Source organism: Rhinatrema bivittatum, chromosome 6, assembly GCF_901001135.1.
Source record: "Rhinatrema bivittatum chromosome 6, aRhiBiv1.1, whole genome shotgun sequence".
Taxonomy (NCBI): domain Eukaryota; kingdom Metazoa; phylum Chordata; class Amphibia; order Gymnophiona; family Rhinatrematidae; genus Rhinatrema; species Rhinatrema bivittatum.
Window position 1 is genome coordinate 263,868,100 of NC_042620.1, and position 16,067 is coordinate 263,884,166.

Genomic DNA, 16,067 nt, shown 5'->3' on the forward strand with positions numbered 1-16,067 from the left:
CACAGTCCCCTCCTTCCTCCCAAAAATGGTTTCTCACTTCCATCTAAACCAAACTATCTCGCTGCCCTCTCCAGACGAGCATAAGGGCTCTGAAGAATCTCGCCATCTTAACGGTGGCAGATTCATAGTCCAATACCTAGAAAGGTCGGAACCCGTATGAAAGACGGACCACCTATTCATCCTTCACAGTAGGAAGAAACAAGGGGAAGCGGCCTCGCGGGCAACTATAACCCGCTGGATCAAAGAAGTAATCAAGGCGGCCTATGTAGAGGCAGACAAGTCTCCATCTCTACAAGTCAAGGCCCATTCCACTAGAACCCAGGCAGTGTCCTGGGCAGAAACCACGATGCTGTCACCCGCCGAGATCTGTCGGGCGGTGACATGGTCCTCCATTCACACCTTCTCTAGGTTCTACCGCCTGGATGTTCAGGCTCGGGAGGACACAGCATTCACAAGGACAGTACTAAGTGGGCCACGGGCAGACTCCCACCTGGTTCGGGAGTAGCATTTGTACATCCCATCGGTCCTGAGTCCATCTGCTACTCACTAGGAAATGGAGACATTACTTACCTGATAATTTCGTTTTCCTTAGTGTAGACAGATGGATTCAGTATCCCGTCCACGGCTGCTGCCAAACACGGAACCTCGGGTGTCAATCCCTTAGAGCAAGACAAGTACAGGTAAACCATGCTTTCCTCTAGTTAAGACACCCATGGTTACCGGGTGTCGGCGTTTCTCTGTTGAAGTGCACTGGCGGTCTCCAGCTATAGCCCACATCAACCAGTTCAAGTTAATCATGTTAATAAAGTTATTCAAGTTAACCAATTTAATCAAATTATCCAGCCACACACACATCCACAATTGCTTTTCGAAGAGAATACTGAAGAGTAGAGCTTCCTGCAGGGGTATATGTACTGGTGGTGACGTCAGATTGAAATCTGACTGTCTCCAACTGCTATCAGGAGCACACTATACCCATTGGTCCTGAGTCCATCTATGAGGGGAAAGTTCTGGTGAAGAATTGCAGAGCACTCATCTGAAGTGAAAAACACAATTGGAAAGAGATTGTTACAATAGCTCTGGTTGGGTGGATTCTTGCACACTGACTATGGGTTTCAGTTAAATGGATCATTTCAGTGAAATGACAATTGTCTGCAACCCTATTCTTTAATCACCCCACCCTTCCTCTAATAGCTGTAGACCTTCACTCACGATTCTATCTGCTTTAAGAGGTCATCCCCATTCTGTTCTGATAATTTGGGGCTGAGCCATATTGTTTTTTTGGAGAAACCAGTAGCACTGGAGTTGTCTTCAGGTCCCTGTTTAAATGACAAAAAAAAAAACAACCACAAGAAGTGGTGTAATGTGCCTATTATATTTTACATTTTTATAGAAACAGTTTATGCAGTTCCTAACTGAAAGAGCAACACTGGGCAAAGTTCTTTGAAGGCGGCTATAAAATCTTGCCTGTCTTAAGGAAATCAGGAACACAGACTCCCCTCCCCCCCGAACAGATTGAGAGGAAAAAGTATTAGAAACATGTGTACATGCCTGTTTTGTACTGGCAATCTAGAAAACTAAAACTGTGAAAATATTTTGTCAGACAATGCAGGTTTTTTCTACTCTTCAGTGCAGTGTTGCTTACAGAGTTTCTGTGTCACAAGGAATATTGTGCATAGTTCTATTATGTAGGTCAGGTGCTGTAGCATCAGTATGTAATTTTAGTCTGGTCTAAGAGTACAGCGCTTATATGCAGTAGAGTAGGGGCTACCTTGTCTCTCTCAGGTGGTGCTATACAAATTAGTGAAGTATAACATTTATTACATAATCCTAGGAATAGCAATTCGTTTTCTGTTTAGCTCACTAATATATACCACAGGGAAGTTCATCTAGTCCCAGATAGTTTAAAAGGTGAGCAGTTGATCTATCAGAGTTTGCAACTCCTTTGTTACTTTTAGTATGAATAATTTTATAATAAATATACTTAAAAGATGAATATTGGGAGAATTTAAATACATTCTTTTACCTTTTTTGTTTTACCCTCTATGGAAAGGGAAGAGTGTATGTATATTGACAAATTAGGGTGTATGGCTGCAGCCTGGTATGCTAGTTAACAAAAATTGAATTGGACAAAGTAAGATAAAGTATCTGTTCTAGTTGCTAAGTATCCCTCAGGCTGTAACATACCCTCAAATGAATAAGTCAAAACAGGTCCAAAAGTATTTTACCACAAAGAAAAAGGATCAACTGTCAGTCCCAATACATTTCATAATGGAAATATGTTTTAACTTCATATTTTCATGAAAACTTAAGAAAAACACAACCCCACAGTCTAGTACCTTAACACACAAAATAAGAAACTGCCCCCCCCCCTTTTTTTTTTTTTTGTGGCCTTTGCTACATCAGAAAATAATTTAACCTAGTCCTAGGTTAGATTCAACTTGTATCACACCACCTGATTTTATAATCCTCATTTTATCATATATCCTTTCTTTTCTCCAAGCTGAAAAGCTCTAATATGTTAAGTTATCCTTCTCTGTACCTTTTCTTGTTCTGCAATACTCAGTCTGCTCCATAATACTATAAATGTCATTTGCAAATGTAATAACTTTACTTGCTGCTCCCTTTTCCAGAAATTAGGAATGTTAAACTCTGGTTCCAGTACTCTCCATTACACCATAATTTAACTTCATGGGGATTATCTCATGAGAGACTGTCACGCCTTTTGAAATCCAGATATATTGACTGGTCACCCTTATACCAGTGCTTATTTACTGCATGACTTCTCCTAGCTAAATCTATGCTGGTTCTTCTTCATTAAGCCATATTTATGTATATGCTTGGTAAATTTTTTTTGTTCTTAACATTAACATCCAACATTTTTACCCAGCACCAACATTAGGTTCACTGTTCTAGAGCTGACGCTGTCCTCTCTTCCTGGTATAGCTGGAGAAGACTTTTCCATGGGTAAAACAGTATGTTACCTGCAGAAATAGCTTGTTATAAAATTGCCTGTCCAGTAATTGGCTCAATCTACATGTGTATATTTGTATATAACTTTACCTAGACTGAATGGAGGTATTCCCAAGGGCTTGAGGTGCATATGTTCAGATTTTCTTGAAACATCTGCATAGGTAAGAGCAGCTATAATTGTGAGCAGTTAAATTTGGTGGATAATTTTCAAAGTGGATTTGTGTAAGTTCACTTTAAGTGGGCATCATGTATGTTTTTGCTGTCTAATTTAGGAAAGCTGTTTAGGGGTAATTTTCAAACTCTTTGTAATCATGTTGAGCCATTACAACAGAAAAAAAACACATTGGATAATAGCATTATTGGGATCAACAACCAAAAAGTTACAAAATAGCAATATAAAAGTAATTTCACAATAAAAATATACATTTTCTTTAATGATTCATGAGACTATGGATGGGGGTGGGGCCAGACCTATCTTACAAGTATGTACTAGGCCCAAAGAAATGATGCTTGAGCCCTATATACACTCCCACTTCTGTGATCCTATTTACATATATGCTCTTCCCTCATATTAACTACAGGAAAATTAGTTCTTACCTGATAATTTTCATTCCTGTAGTACCATGGATCAGTCCAGACGTTAAGCCCCTGTTCCAGCAGTTGGAAACAGACCAGAGTTCTGAGGCTAGCCCATATAAGGACTGAACCCACCCAGGAACCCTCAGTATAACTATTGTCAAAGCAGAAAAAGGTACAAGATCAAGCAAGTACCAGGAAAAATAGTAAATTTAATTTAAAACAACAAAATAACATAACAATTGAATGAACTGTGTGACTAAACACTCTTTTTAACTACCCCTGATCATCATAAAGATGCTTCCGGTGCCTAACAGTAAATCCCAGAAAAATGATGCAGGAGACAAAAAAGAGAAAAACCTGTAAGAAGGAAAAATGCAAGAAAGGGTCTCTACAAGATAGAGCTTGGAGCTCAGACACTCTCCTGGCTGAAGAGATAGCAACCAGGAAAATAGTCTTGAGAGTCAAGTCCTTGAGAGTGGCATGACGAAGAGGCTCAAACGGAGCCGAACAACGAGCTCAAAGCACCAAATTCAAATTCCATGAAGGACAAATAGACCAAACAGGCGTCCTTAAATGCTTAGTGCCTCTGAGAAAACAAACGACATCTGGATGAGAGGCGATCAGCCGACCTTCAATGATGCCCAGGAGAGAACCAAGAGCTGAGACCTGAACATGCAGAGAGCTAACCGAAAGACCCTTGGAGAGGCCACGCTGAAGAAAAGAAAGTAAAACTGCAACAGAAGGTGAGCGAGCCGAAACACCCAACTCTTCACAGACATTTTAAAAAACCTTCCAGACCCTCACATAAGTAAGGGATGTTGATTGTTTGCGGGCCCTGAGAAGGGTGGCAATAACTTAATCTTTATATCCTCTGCGTCTTAAACGTCTCCGTTCAAAAACCATGCCGCTAGACAGAAGCGATCTGCTTGGTCTGAAAATATGGGACCCTGCCACAGAAGATTGGGCTCGACCATCTGGTTCATGTGAAAGGCTGAGACCACCTTGGGCAAGAAGGAAGGAACGGTACGCAGAGTGACCCCCGAGTCGGTGAGTCGTAAGTAGGGTTCCCGACAAGAGAGAGCTTGGAGCTCGGAAACGCGACGAGCCAAGGAGATGGCTACGAGGAAGACCGCCTTGAGAGTGAGATCCTTGAGGGAAGTGGAATGTAGCGGTTCGAATGGAGGGCCCCCCAGAATCCGTAGGACCAAGTTAAAGTTCCATGATGGACAGGGAGCCTGAAGTGGCGGCATCAAATGCTTCACTCCCTCAAGGAACCGAACAACATCCAGGTGTGAGGAAAGCGGAGAAACCTGGTCCCCTTGGGTAAAAGATCCGAGGGCCGCAACCTGTACCCGCAAGGAATTATAGGCCAGACCCTTTTCCAGGCCTGCTTGTAGAAAAGAAAGGATGTGTGGTACAGAAGCCATCCATGGGTGGACTGAGTGGTTTGTGCATCAAGCCTCAAACACTGTCCATACACGGACATAAGCGACGGATGTGGACTTCTTCCGAGAATGAAGGGGAGTCAAGACCACTGCCTCTGGATAGCCACGTCGCCTTAGCCTGCGCCTCTCAAAAGCCAAGCCGCAAGACAGAAGTGATCTGCCTTGTCGAAAAATACTGGGCCCTGGTGTAGGAGATTCGTTAGGTGACCTAATCGGATGGGTCCGTCTATCGCTAGGTTGAGCAGGTCTGCGAACCAAGGACGCTGGGGCCACTCGGGGGCGGCTAGGATGACCCGTCCTTGATGTGACTCGATCCGGCGAAGGACCCTGCCCACCAGGGGCCACAGGGGGAACATGTAGAGAAGAATGTGACTGGGCAACGGCAGGACTAGAGCATCGACGCCCTCGGCGCCGTGTTCCCTTCTGCAACTGAAGAAACGCGGTGCCTTTGTGTTGCGAGCGGTCGCCATGAGATCCAGACTAGGGGTTCCCCATTGTCGTACTAGGAGTCGCATTGCCTCCTCGGAGAGCTCCCACTCTCCGGGGTCGAGTCATTGACGACTGAGAAAATCCGCTTGGATGTTGTCCACTCCCGCGATGTGTGAGGCCGCCAGTCTGGCCAGGTGGAGCTCCGCCCATGCCATGAGCTTGTCCGCCTCTAAGGAGACATAGCGACTTTGTGTGCCGCCTTGGCGATTGAGTATGCCACCGTGGTCGCGTTGTCCGAGAGTATACGAACCGCCAGATGGCGAACTAGAGGAAGGAACGATTTTGTTAGGTTGACGTTACTATTGCAGTTCATATATAAATAAAATAATCTTAAGTGTATTTAGAGGTTGGGAAAGAACAGGAAATTAAAAACTACGTATTCAGTGCCAGGTTATTCTCTTATTTGCTCTCTTCATTCTCTTTGTAAAAAGCCTATTAAATAGCCAGGTTTTAAAACTTACTCTTGCCAAACTGACAACCACCAGAAAATTCGCAAGTGTCAAGACTTTAACAGACGCTCCTTTAATGGGTTTAAATGGAACTGTACACAAGACTCAGAAAACCAAATTAAGATTCCATGGAGGAATTTCTTTACAAAGTGGCAGTCAAAGAGGCTTCACTTGCTTTGGGAAATGAGAAACATCCAGTTGAGCTGATAAGGTCAAGCCTTGGATTTTTCCCAGTAACAGCAACATGCACCTTCAAGATATTCCATGCTAAACCTTTTTAAAGTCTATTCTGCAAAAAGGACAGATCTGTAGGAACAGAAGTCTTAAAAGGAGAAATTCCAGATTCCATTCACCAAACTTGAAACCCTTCCAGATCTAAACATAAACCAAAGAAGTGGACTTCTTCCTTGCTTGTAATAGAATGGTCACTGCCTTGTTTGTACAACCTTGCTCTTCATAGCCAAGCTGCATGACAAAAGAGGGCTGGATCTTTAAACACAATCAGCTCTTGACACAGTAGATCCTGAACATGTTCTGACCTTGGAGACTCTTCTACTGTGAGTCTGAGATCTACATACCAAGGGTTCTGGGCCAATCTGGAGCTACCTCAGTTACCTGCCCCCAATGTTTCTCTATCTTCTGAATAACCTGACCTATCATAGGCCACAATGGAAACACAAAAAGAAGACTCTGACAAGGGCACTGTTGAGACAGAGCATTTATTCCTGTTGATGCTGCTTCCATTCTGTGACTAAAGAACTTTACTGCCTTGGAATTTCCATGTGTGGCCATCAGGTTCAACCTGGTTCACTCCACCTCAGCATTATCAAGTTGAAAGTTTCTTCAGCCAGTTCCCATTCTTCTGGATCCAGGGTGTGATGATTCAGATAATCCGTCTGAATATATTTTCCACATCTGTGCTATGGGAGGCTGAGACACTAGAAGGTGCTTCTTCATCTATCTGCTCAGAAGTTCTGTTTCTACAGCTACTGGGCAAATCTTTGTGCCTCCCCCTGATGATTCACATAGGCCACTGCTGTTGCACTTTTGGAGAACACCCTCACTGATCTGACTTGAACCACAGGACAGAACACCTACAGGGCTTTCCTTATGGCTATTGACTCTAGGTGACTAATGGACGATAACATCTCTGTCAGATTCCAGAGGCCCTGAGTTGATCTGGCCTGAGAATGAGCACCCCTCAGGCTGGCATCCTTCATTACTGCCACTCAGTTCAGAGACTCCAAGGGCATCCCTTTGGCCAAATTCTGAGCTGTGAGCTACCACTGCAGACTGGCTTTAGCTTCTGATGTTACTTTCTTCCTCATCAATCTTGTCCTCTCAAATTCAAGAATATCTTTTATGACAACGTGAATACAGGAAGGTGATGGGGAAGCTGCTTTCCTTCCTAGAAGTTTGCTCTCCCTCTGACAACTTCCTAGATGCGTTTTGCACCACTTCATAGCAAAAGCCTTGGAAACAGAGCTTCCTACTTTGCAGCACATACTTGCATATCACACCTCCCTTTGGGTGGGTTTCTTGCCTTTAATTTCATCCCTTTTCTGACATAGCCAGAGAAATCAAGGTACCCTGGACTCACCTGGATTTCTGCACAACCACATCTCTGGCTTTCTCTTATTGCACCTCTGGACTTCTGTAACAGTCTTTTAGATTAACCCCTTCTGCCTTTTCTACTCAACCGCATTCAATGTGTTCAAACCTCAATGTCACTTCTCAATTTTTAACATAGCGATGTGACCATACGACCTGCCCAAGCACACCAACTAATTCAGCTTTACAATCCCTACCACTCCCTCAGTCATCCCGTGTGTTTATGCTTTCTGGAATTCAGATGCTGTCCTTGTCTTCTCTACTTCCACGGGGAAGGCTGTTCCAAGCATCCAATACCCTCTCTGTAAAAAAATATTTCCTTAGATTACTCCTGCGTCTACCCCCTTTTAACCTCATCCCATGACTCCTCGTTCTAGAGCCTTCTTTCCTTTGTGCATAGAAATCTTGGAGGTATTTAAATATATCTATCATATGTCCCCTATCCCGCCTTTTCCTGTAGGCTATGCACATTTAAATATTTAAGTTTGTTCTGTAGCACTCCAAATGCATTAGGAGACAGTACTGCAATAGCCTCATGTGAGCTCTTGCCCATGTAATAAGATCCAAGACTGCTGCCATGGAACCCAGCATTTGTACATAATCCCAGACCCTGGCAGATTTCATCCTCAATAGCTTCTGAACCTGCAACATAAGTTTGGCAATGCTGCCTGCTATCAAGAACACTTTGGCTTCTGGATATCAAACCATGTTCCCAAATACTCCAGGACCTGCAAAGCTACCAATTTGCTTTGGCAAAGTTTGTATCATCCATCCCAGATCCTGCAACTATACCCCCTGATTGTCGAACTGAGGTATCTATCTTCGGATACGTCAAACCCTATCACCTTGGAAAGCAATGGATACAGCTTTGCTATGAATTTGCTCACACACAAGCCTGCTTCCAGTGAGTCACACTCAGCAGTTATCAGGGCTCTTACTGTTCTGTGGAAAAGAAAGGTCCTAATTGACCTGCAACCCCCTACAATATTGGGTCCTTCCCTTCCACAGTAGGCTATAATGGCATCTCTTTGATATCCAATTTTGCCAAAGCCTTGGTAAGCATTGAGGGAAGCTGTTCCCTCCTGATCAACCATGCTATCTATGGGTCATCCCCTTCTGTCAGGAGAATCTCTCCCTATTCTAGAGGATCCCTCTCTGGGTCACTATTCCCCTCCAGGATTTCCCTAAGGACTCCGCTTCTGAAAAAACTGAAACCCTCTTTGGATTTTCTTCCAGCTCTAATTTGAGCCATTTTATCAAACACTGGCTAAGGTCCTCCTTTTCTCCTCAGTCCAAATTAGGAAAATCCTTCCCCCTGAGGGGTCTGCCATCTCAGGCAAAAGGCATCAAGCACTAAAAGCACAAAACTCTGGAGAAAAAGGTGAGGAGGAGGCATGAGGAAACCAATCCATTCCTTTTTGTTCTAGGAAAACAATCCCCCTCCCTCCCTAGGTCTGAAAAACATTTTCCCCCACTGGGGAGAGAACTGGAGGCTCCTCAAAGCTCTCTCTTGCTGAGCCATTGCTGCCATGCCATGATAACATTTTAGGAGGCTCTTCACCAGGGCAAATGCTTCGATTAGGAAACTAGTCAGTTGCCTAAAACACCAAGATTTTGGGGGCAGCAAAATCCTGTTAGTGTGAGGTCTAGAGTAGTGCTGAACCACAGCCAATATCATCAAAGAAAGGAGGGCAGTGCTGGAGCCACTGCCACCAGTAGTTAAGCTGGGGGGGATGAATTACCATAGGTTTCCTAAATATGCTTGCACCAGCCCTGCTTTTCATCTCCAGAGGAGCCTACCTCAGGACCGGACACTGCCACCATGCTAGACTCCATTGATCCCCCCCCTCACCTGACATGCCCACTGCAGAGGGGGATTCCCCTGTGGCCACCAAAGATCTAGAAGAATTCTCTTTAAACAGCTCTGGCACACCCCCAGCAGTGGCAGAGATCCCAAGGTAATGCCCCGCACAGACGACTGAAGTGCTTCCTGCGCTTCGTGGGAGCTGACATGAGGAGAAGCCCACCTGAACAAATTCCTGTAGCTTACTGTTGCTCTCACCCGCTGGGGAAAAGATTTCTTCTGCAGTCCAAACGCTTTTATCTTCCTGAATCAAGCCAGCAAGCTCAAGTGTTACTCTTCTTGTTTTTTATACTTTATTTCATACATCAAAATCAATAAAAGAATACTTTCCTGAATGTAGAAGGTCTGCCTGCTTAGCTACCCGATTGAGAGCCTTTTCATCCCAACCAAGGACCGTTCTAACCCCATGGTAAAATACAGGGGAGAAAAGAAGTAAGGGAGGGAAAGAGGTAGTCAGCTATCAAATCCCACCCCACGCAGAAGGATCAAGTCAAAAGAAGGGCCACCAACCTCCCCTGCGTGTCCCTATTCTACTAGAAAGCCCAAGCTCAAAACCCTCCTAGGAGAAATTTGTCCTTAAGATTTCCAGGCTGCAGGAGACAGAGAAATACTGAAGTGCTGCAGGTTTCACAGTGCTCTATAAGGGGTAATGCCAGCGAATCAGATTCTTCTCTGTCTCCATCTGCTGGCAAGGGGGGGGGCTAAAGTCATGCGTTTTGGACCGGTCTAGTAGGATGATAAGGAATGCCTTCTTGGTTCTCCTTGAATATTTTAACTTTTTTTTTTTTTAAATTTAAATGTTTATTGAAACTTGAATACACAATAAAAGATCAAAATTGTACCATACAAATACAACCAGAAGAATTCAAGTCATGGCTTTTTACTCTTATTAATCCCCCTATTCCCAGCCCCCCCACCCCCCTCCCCCCGGAACGACAGTAACAGGCATAGTCCGCACGTTTGTGGAAACAGATAACCATTCCACAAATCCGCATGGTCAGATAACTATCACAGATGTATACTGCAGTGTTTGGACAATAAATGTTGTACAGTAACAAGTAGAGCTCTTGGCACAGAACAGAACATTACACTATCTAGGAAAATGGTACTCATGTCAAAGGGCACAAAGGATCCTACAGGTCAAATCACAGGGCAAGACATCACGTACAGAGATGACATGTAAGCTATGTTCCCTAAGAACCAACTGTGAGGTTTATAATTGGGAGATATAGGTTGTAAAAGGATTCCAAATTTTTTAAAATGAGGCCTGTCTATGATATTTATCAGCAGTAAGGGACGCTAAGTTGCATATTGAATGCAATTGTGCCGTGACCTCAGAGACTGAAGGTAGAGAGGGTGACTTCCATAGTCGAGCCAGGGAGATACGAGCGGCTATGAATAGCTGTGACCCAAATTTCTTTTGGTGTTTGCCTAGGGTAGTGGGGAACATATTCAACAACGCTGTTTCAGCTAACAGGGACACCCTTACCCCCATAATATCACTAAGCAGTGTAAACATGGCCTCCCAAAATGGAAGAATGCATGTACAGGACCACCAAATATGCATGTAGGTACCCTCAGCTTTACCACACCGCCAGCAAATCGCTGGTGTGTTAGGGTACATATTGTGCAGTCTATCTGGAGTAAAATACCATCGAAAAATCATTTTGTAACAGTTCTCCTGCAACCTGGCAGAAATAGAGCAGTGATGTGCAAGAAGGAGAGCTTCGTCCCAAATCTTCAGACTGAACTGCTTACCAAGATCACGTTCCCATTGTTGCCGATATTTACAACTGGCCTGATCAGGGGGGTAAGAAAAGTTGGTAAATTTTAGAGATTGCCCCGGCCAAAGCATCCCCTCTATGAAGATAAGTTTCCAGTAAGGATCTGCCAGGTCTGAAAGAACCGCTCCGAATGATGCTGCGTATAAAATGTGCTATTTGTTCATACAAAAGAAAGTCCCGATGGTCCATGTCATACAAAGCAAAAAAATCTGTCCCTAGGAATAAGAGTGCGCTGCTGTAATAGGTGGCCTATGGAGGTAATTCCCTGCTCTCGCCAATACCCCATTCGAGAAGATTGGAACCCAGCAACAAGATGAAGGTTATGCAGTAGGGAAGATTGATAAAAATATTGATGGTTGCCTACTAACTTTGGTTTAGTAAGAGCCCAAATCTTTAATGTAGCCGCCAATGAGCTGGGAATGCGAGTGATTGTTCTCCAAGTATGCTTTGGTTGCCAGAACAGAGCTGCCATCCCCATGGATCCCACTAAATCCTGTTCAATATGCACCCATTGCTTCAAAGGCATCAGGCGGGCTATATCAAGATCGCCCGTATTTGGGCGGCGTAATAGTACCATGTTAAGTTAGGCCACCACCAGGCCGCCTTGATTTTTGGGCAAGAATAACACTGATCTGGAAATCTGGGGCAGGGCCTACACCTCCAAATGAAGTCAAAGACTTTCTTTTGCCAATTTCGGAGTGTCGGTGAAGGAACGACCACAGGTAAGGCAGCAAAGAAATATAAAAATTTAGGCAGGACATTCATCTTGATGACTGCAATCCGGCCCTAACAAGAAAAGGGTGCCTGTTCCACCGGCTAAGATCAGTGGTCAGCTTATGCACCAGCGGAGTAAAATTAAGGGAAAACAACTCGGTGAGATTGGCTGAGATCAAAATGCCCCAAATATTTAATGTGTGTTTTTTAGCCCATCTGAAAGGAAACTGCGACTTGAGCAACCCCTGATTCTTGGGAAGATAGATTAATGTTTAATAATTCAGATTTTTTCCAGGTTGACTCGAAGACCCGCCACGCTACTAAATTTGTTAAGTTCCCTCATGACTCCCTTCAGGGAGGTGAGGGGACTAGTGAGTGTCATCAGGATGTCGTCCGCGAATAGAGACAACTTGTATTGTCGTCCCCCAACCCTCACTCCCCGTATATCTTCGGCTGCTCGGATATATGCAGTTAGGGGTTCTAAATATAGAGCGAATAGTAAAGGAGATAGGGGGCAGCCCTATCTAGTTCCCCTACCTATAGCAAAGGGATTTTCCGTATCCATTATTAACTTTGATTCTGGCTTGTGGGTGATCATAAAGCCGATGTAACCAATGAAGAAAATGGGGGCCAAAGTTCAATTTTTGCAAAGTGGAAAATAAAAAAGGCCAGTGAACAAGGTCGAAGGCTTTTTCGGCGTCAATGGATAACAGGACAGTCGATTCGCCGGCTTCCCGCACCCACCACATGAGGTCCAAGACCTTCCTGATGTTATCCGCTGCCATTCTGCGGTGAACAAAACCAACCTGGTCTGAGTGTACTAGGTGGGGGAGAAATCTGTTAGTCTGGAGTGCTAGTATGCGAGCTAGTATTTTCAAATCTACATTTATGAGGGAGATGGGGTCTGTAAGAGCTACATTGAGTAGGGTTCCTGCCAGGCTTGGCTAGGACCGTAATACCGGCAACATTGGCTTGCGGGGCTAAGACACCGTCCCCTCTGAGACTATTGAAGTAGTTAGTTAAGGGTTCAACTACTGCATGTGAACACTTTTTATAATATACCCCAGATAGGCCGTCCAATTCGGGAGCTTTGCCCAGCTGTAGGGATTTAATAACCTCCTCTACTTCCTCCATTGTGATGGGTAAGTCTAGGAGCTGCTGAGATTCATCATCCAGGCTAGGGAGACTAATGGAGGCCAGGTAGTTCTCAATATCGTCGTGGCAAATGGTTTCCTCTGAGCTATAAAGCTCTTCATAGAAATGCGAGAAGGCCTCCCGAATCCCCGTAGAATCCGTGATATTAGCTCCAGTTGAGTTAACAGTCCTTGAGATATGATTTTGTGTGACTTTCGCCTTCAATTGGCGGGCTAACAGTCTACCCGCCTTATCCCCTCCCTCAAAATATGTTTGCCTGGTGACATCCATGGCGTACAGCAACTGCTTTTTATCCAGTTGCTGGAGTTGGGATTTGAGATTCAACAGCTTTTGATAACATGATTGTGAGTGGGTACGCATATGTTCCTTAGCAAGCAGGCTGATCTGCTGCAAGAGGTTTTCCCTGTCATGTAGTCTCTGCCTTTTACACGCCGCCGCCTTCGCAATGAGAGTGCCTCTAATTACTGCTTTAGAACAGTCCCATAACACCCCCGGGGATATACCTGGGCTGGCATTAGTGGTAAAGTACTCATGAAGCTGCGATTCTAATGTCTGAAGAAAGTGAGTGTCAGATAAAAGTGACTCATTCAGTTTCCAGAAGCGAGCACCAGGATCCCTCTGCCCCAATTCTACTGTTAGGCTGATAGGAGCATGGTCAGACCATGTAATTGGTTCTATATCAGAGCTGCGTATTTGATTGCTCATCCCTTTATCTACTAGAAAATAGTCAATGCGAGAGTAGCTGTTATGGGGGTGGGAATAGAAAGTGTAAGAGCGTGAGTGCGGGTGCATGTCTCTCCATATATCCAACAGCTGCCATTCAGCTCGTAGGCCTTTAAGCTGTGCCCTGTGGGGCCGCCGTGAGATAGGCTGCTGTATTGAATTGTCCAAGGTATTGTTTATGGTTAGATTAAAGTCCCCTCCAATAATCAGAGCCCCTTCAACATGGGACAATAATATGATCTGTAGAGATTGGAGAAATGAGGATTGTTCCTTATTTGGAGCATATAGGGATACCAGAGTATAGATCTGGGAATTTATCCGTATTTTAAGGAGGACAAATCTCCCCCCTGGGTCTTCGACCTTAGCCACTAGATCATATACTAACTGAGAAGAAATCAGAATGCCCGTCCCTGTATATTTGTGTTGAGGTCCACTGGCTGCGGTATAAACATGAGGATACTCTCTACATCGTAATAGATGGCTGTGCCTGTGTTTCAAATGTGTTTCTTGAATGAAGGCAATATCCGCCTTCAGGCGTATCAGTTCTTTCCTAAGTAGGAAGCGTTTCCTGTAGGTGTTCAATCCTTTTACATTAAGTGAGATTATTATAGCCATAGGGATAAAAGGGAAGGTACCTGTATGATATAACTAATAAGTGCCACCAGCCCCACATGATATGAGCTTGACCAGAGCTATCCCATAGGTCACCAAACACAGTCCCATGATCTAAAACAGTGAGCAGAACTATTAATGGTACGGAAATTAGAAAATTATTGTCTCCTGTATAAAGCTGTCTAATTTCCCCCTGACTGACATCGAGACTCGCTGTAGCTATGTGAATCCCAGCAGTGGGGTAGCCAAACTTACAATGCATGAACCTGATCCCCTCCTCATCCCTCCCCCAGCAAAATGTAAGCTCAACAGTAACTATTGCATCGGCAAATAACCAAACTGCGCTGCAGGATATATAACTCAAGTCCAAAGTCACCCCTCAGCAAAGTTAGTGGGGCGAACCTAGGATAATAACTGTTGCCAAACCTATTCACAATCTCCATCAGCCCAGTCCGTCTTGTAACATGGCGGCTTGAGAGCGCTGTCTTTGCAGTCTGCCTTTTCCCGGTCCTGGGCAACTCCATCTTGGGGCCTGCGTGATCACAGTAGCAGCTGTTTGAGTCTTCGGAGCAGAAAATGGCGTCTCCAGGCCTGCTTGTTTGAGGCTCTCCACTGCGTCAGACAGCGATTTTACCAGGTACATGATTCCTTTTCTTTGAAATACAAGGGCAAAAGGAAATGCCCAGCGATAACGAATATCCTCGTTTCGCAGTGCTGTAGTGACCTCCCTTAGTTGAAAGCGTTTTTGTAGCGTTGACGGGGCCAGGTCATTATAGATACTGAAATTTAAATCCTGCCATTTCAAGTGAGGTTGGTCTCTGGCCTCTTTGAGGATCTCCTCCTTGATTCGATAATGGTGGAATTTTGCTATGATGTCCCGATTTTGATTTTCTTTCCGAGGGCCCAAGGCCCTATGCGCCCTCTCGAGGTCTATAGTCGGGCTGTTATGATCACCTTCCGCGGAGCCACTCGTGGAGGTTAGAATGTGTTGGCAGAGAGCTTTAACGGTGGCCATGCAGTCCTTAAAAGCCTCTGATTCAGGTATTCCCCTGATACGGAGGTTCACTCTCCTCGAGCGGTTTTCTAAATCCTCCACTTTTTCTGACATTGTTTCTATTTCGGAGAGTAACTGAGACTGTTGTTTGGAAATTAAGTTGGCTTGTATGCCCTGGCCCTCCACACGAACGTCCAAGTCATCTACCCGGTGACCCAGGGACTTCAGATCCTCTCTTACATTAGTGATAGATTCCAGGATTTCTGCTTTGTGAGACTTTAGGTCCGCTCGAAGTTCTATAAACCAGTTGCACATCTCGGTTCTGGTCGGAAATTCCACTTGGCCTACTGCTCCCGGGGAATCCGCTGGTAAGATGGCCGAGCCCGGTTCCTGCAAAATGTCCGCCGAGCACGCTGCGTGCTCGGCCTCACTATCAGCCAGCATTTCTCCGGCGATTTTGCTGAAAGCGAATTGTTTTAAATCCAGATTTTTTTTGCGAGCCATCATCCTCACGGAGACCTACACCGTTTATGCTCAAAATTTTCTCTCGGCGGAGGTTTATTGCTGCGGAATTGCCGAATATAGCCGGGGTAAAGGGAGGAGCGAAGCAATCAAACGTCCATTTTGCTGCGCTGCTCGCTAGCGCCCCCATTTTAACTTTTTTTTAACCTGCAG

The 16,067-nt window shown here is 44.7% G+C and overlaps 1 protein-coding gene across 2 annotated transcripts in view; it reads right to left on the reverse strand.

The window, feature by feature from the left end:
* The window catches only part of LOC115094242 (inactive serine/threonine-protein kinase TEX14-like), a 285,279-nt gene that overhangs the window by 6,002 nt on the left and 263,210 nt on the right, over nt 1-16,067 (reverse strand). Inside the window, exons 17-18 of one of the 2 annotated variants that reach the window (XM_029607080.1) lie at nt 1,213-1,319; nt 903-1,036 (exon numbers count right to left, since the gene is read on the reverse strand). In XM_029607080.1, the coding sequence (XP_029462940.1) occupies nt 1,033-1,036; nt 1,213-1,319 (111 nt within the window). In that variant the 3' untranslated portion in view covers nt 903-1,032. Of the gene's footprint in view, nt 1-902; nt 1,037-1,212; nt 1,320-16,067 lie in introns of those variants that run through there. The other variant, XM_029607078.1, reaches the window with a different exon arrangement.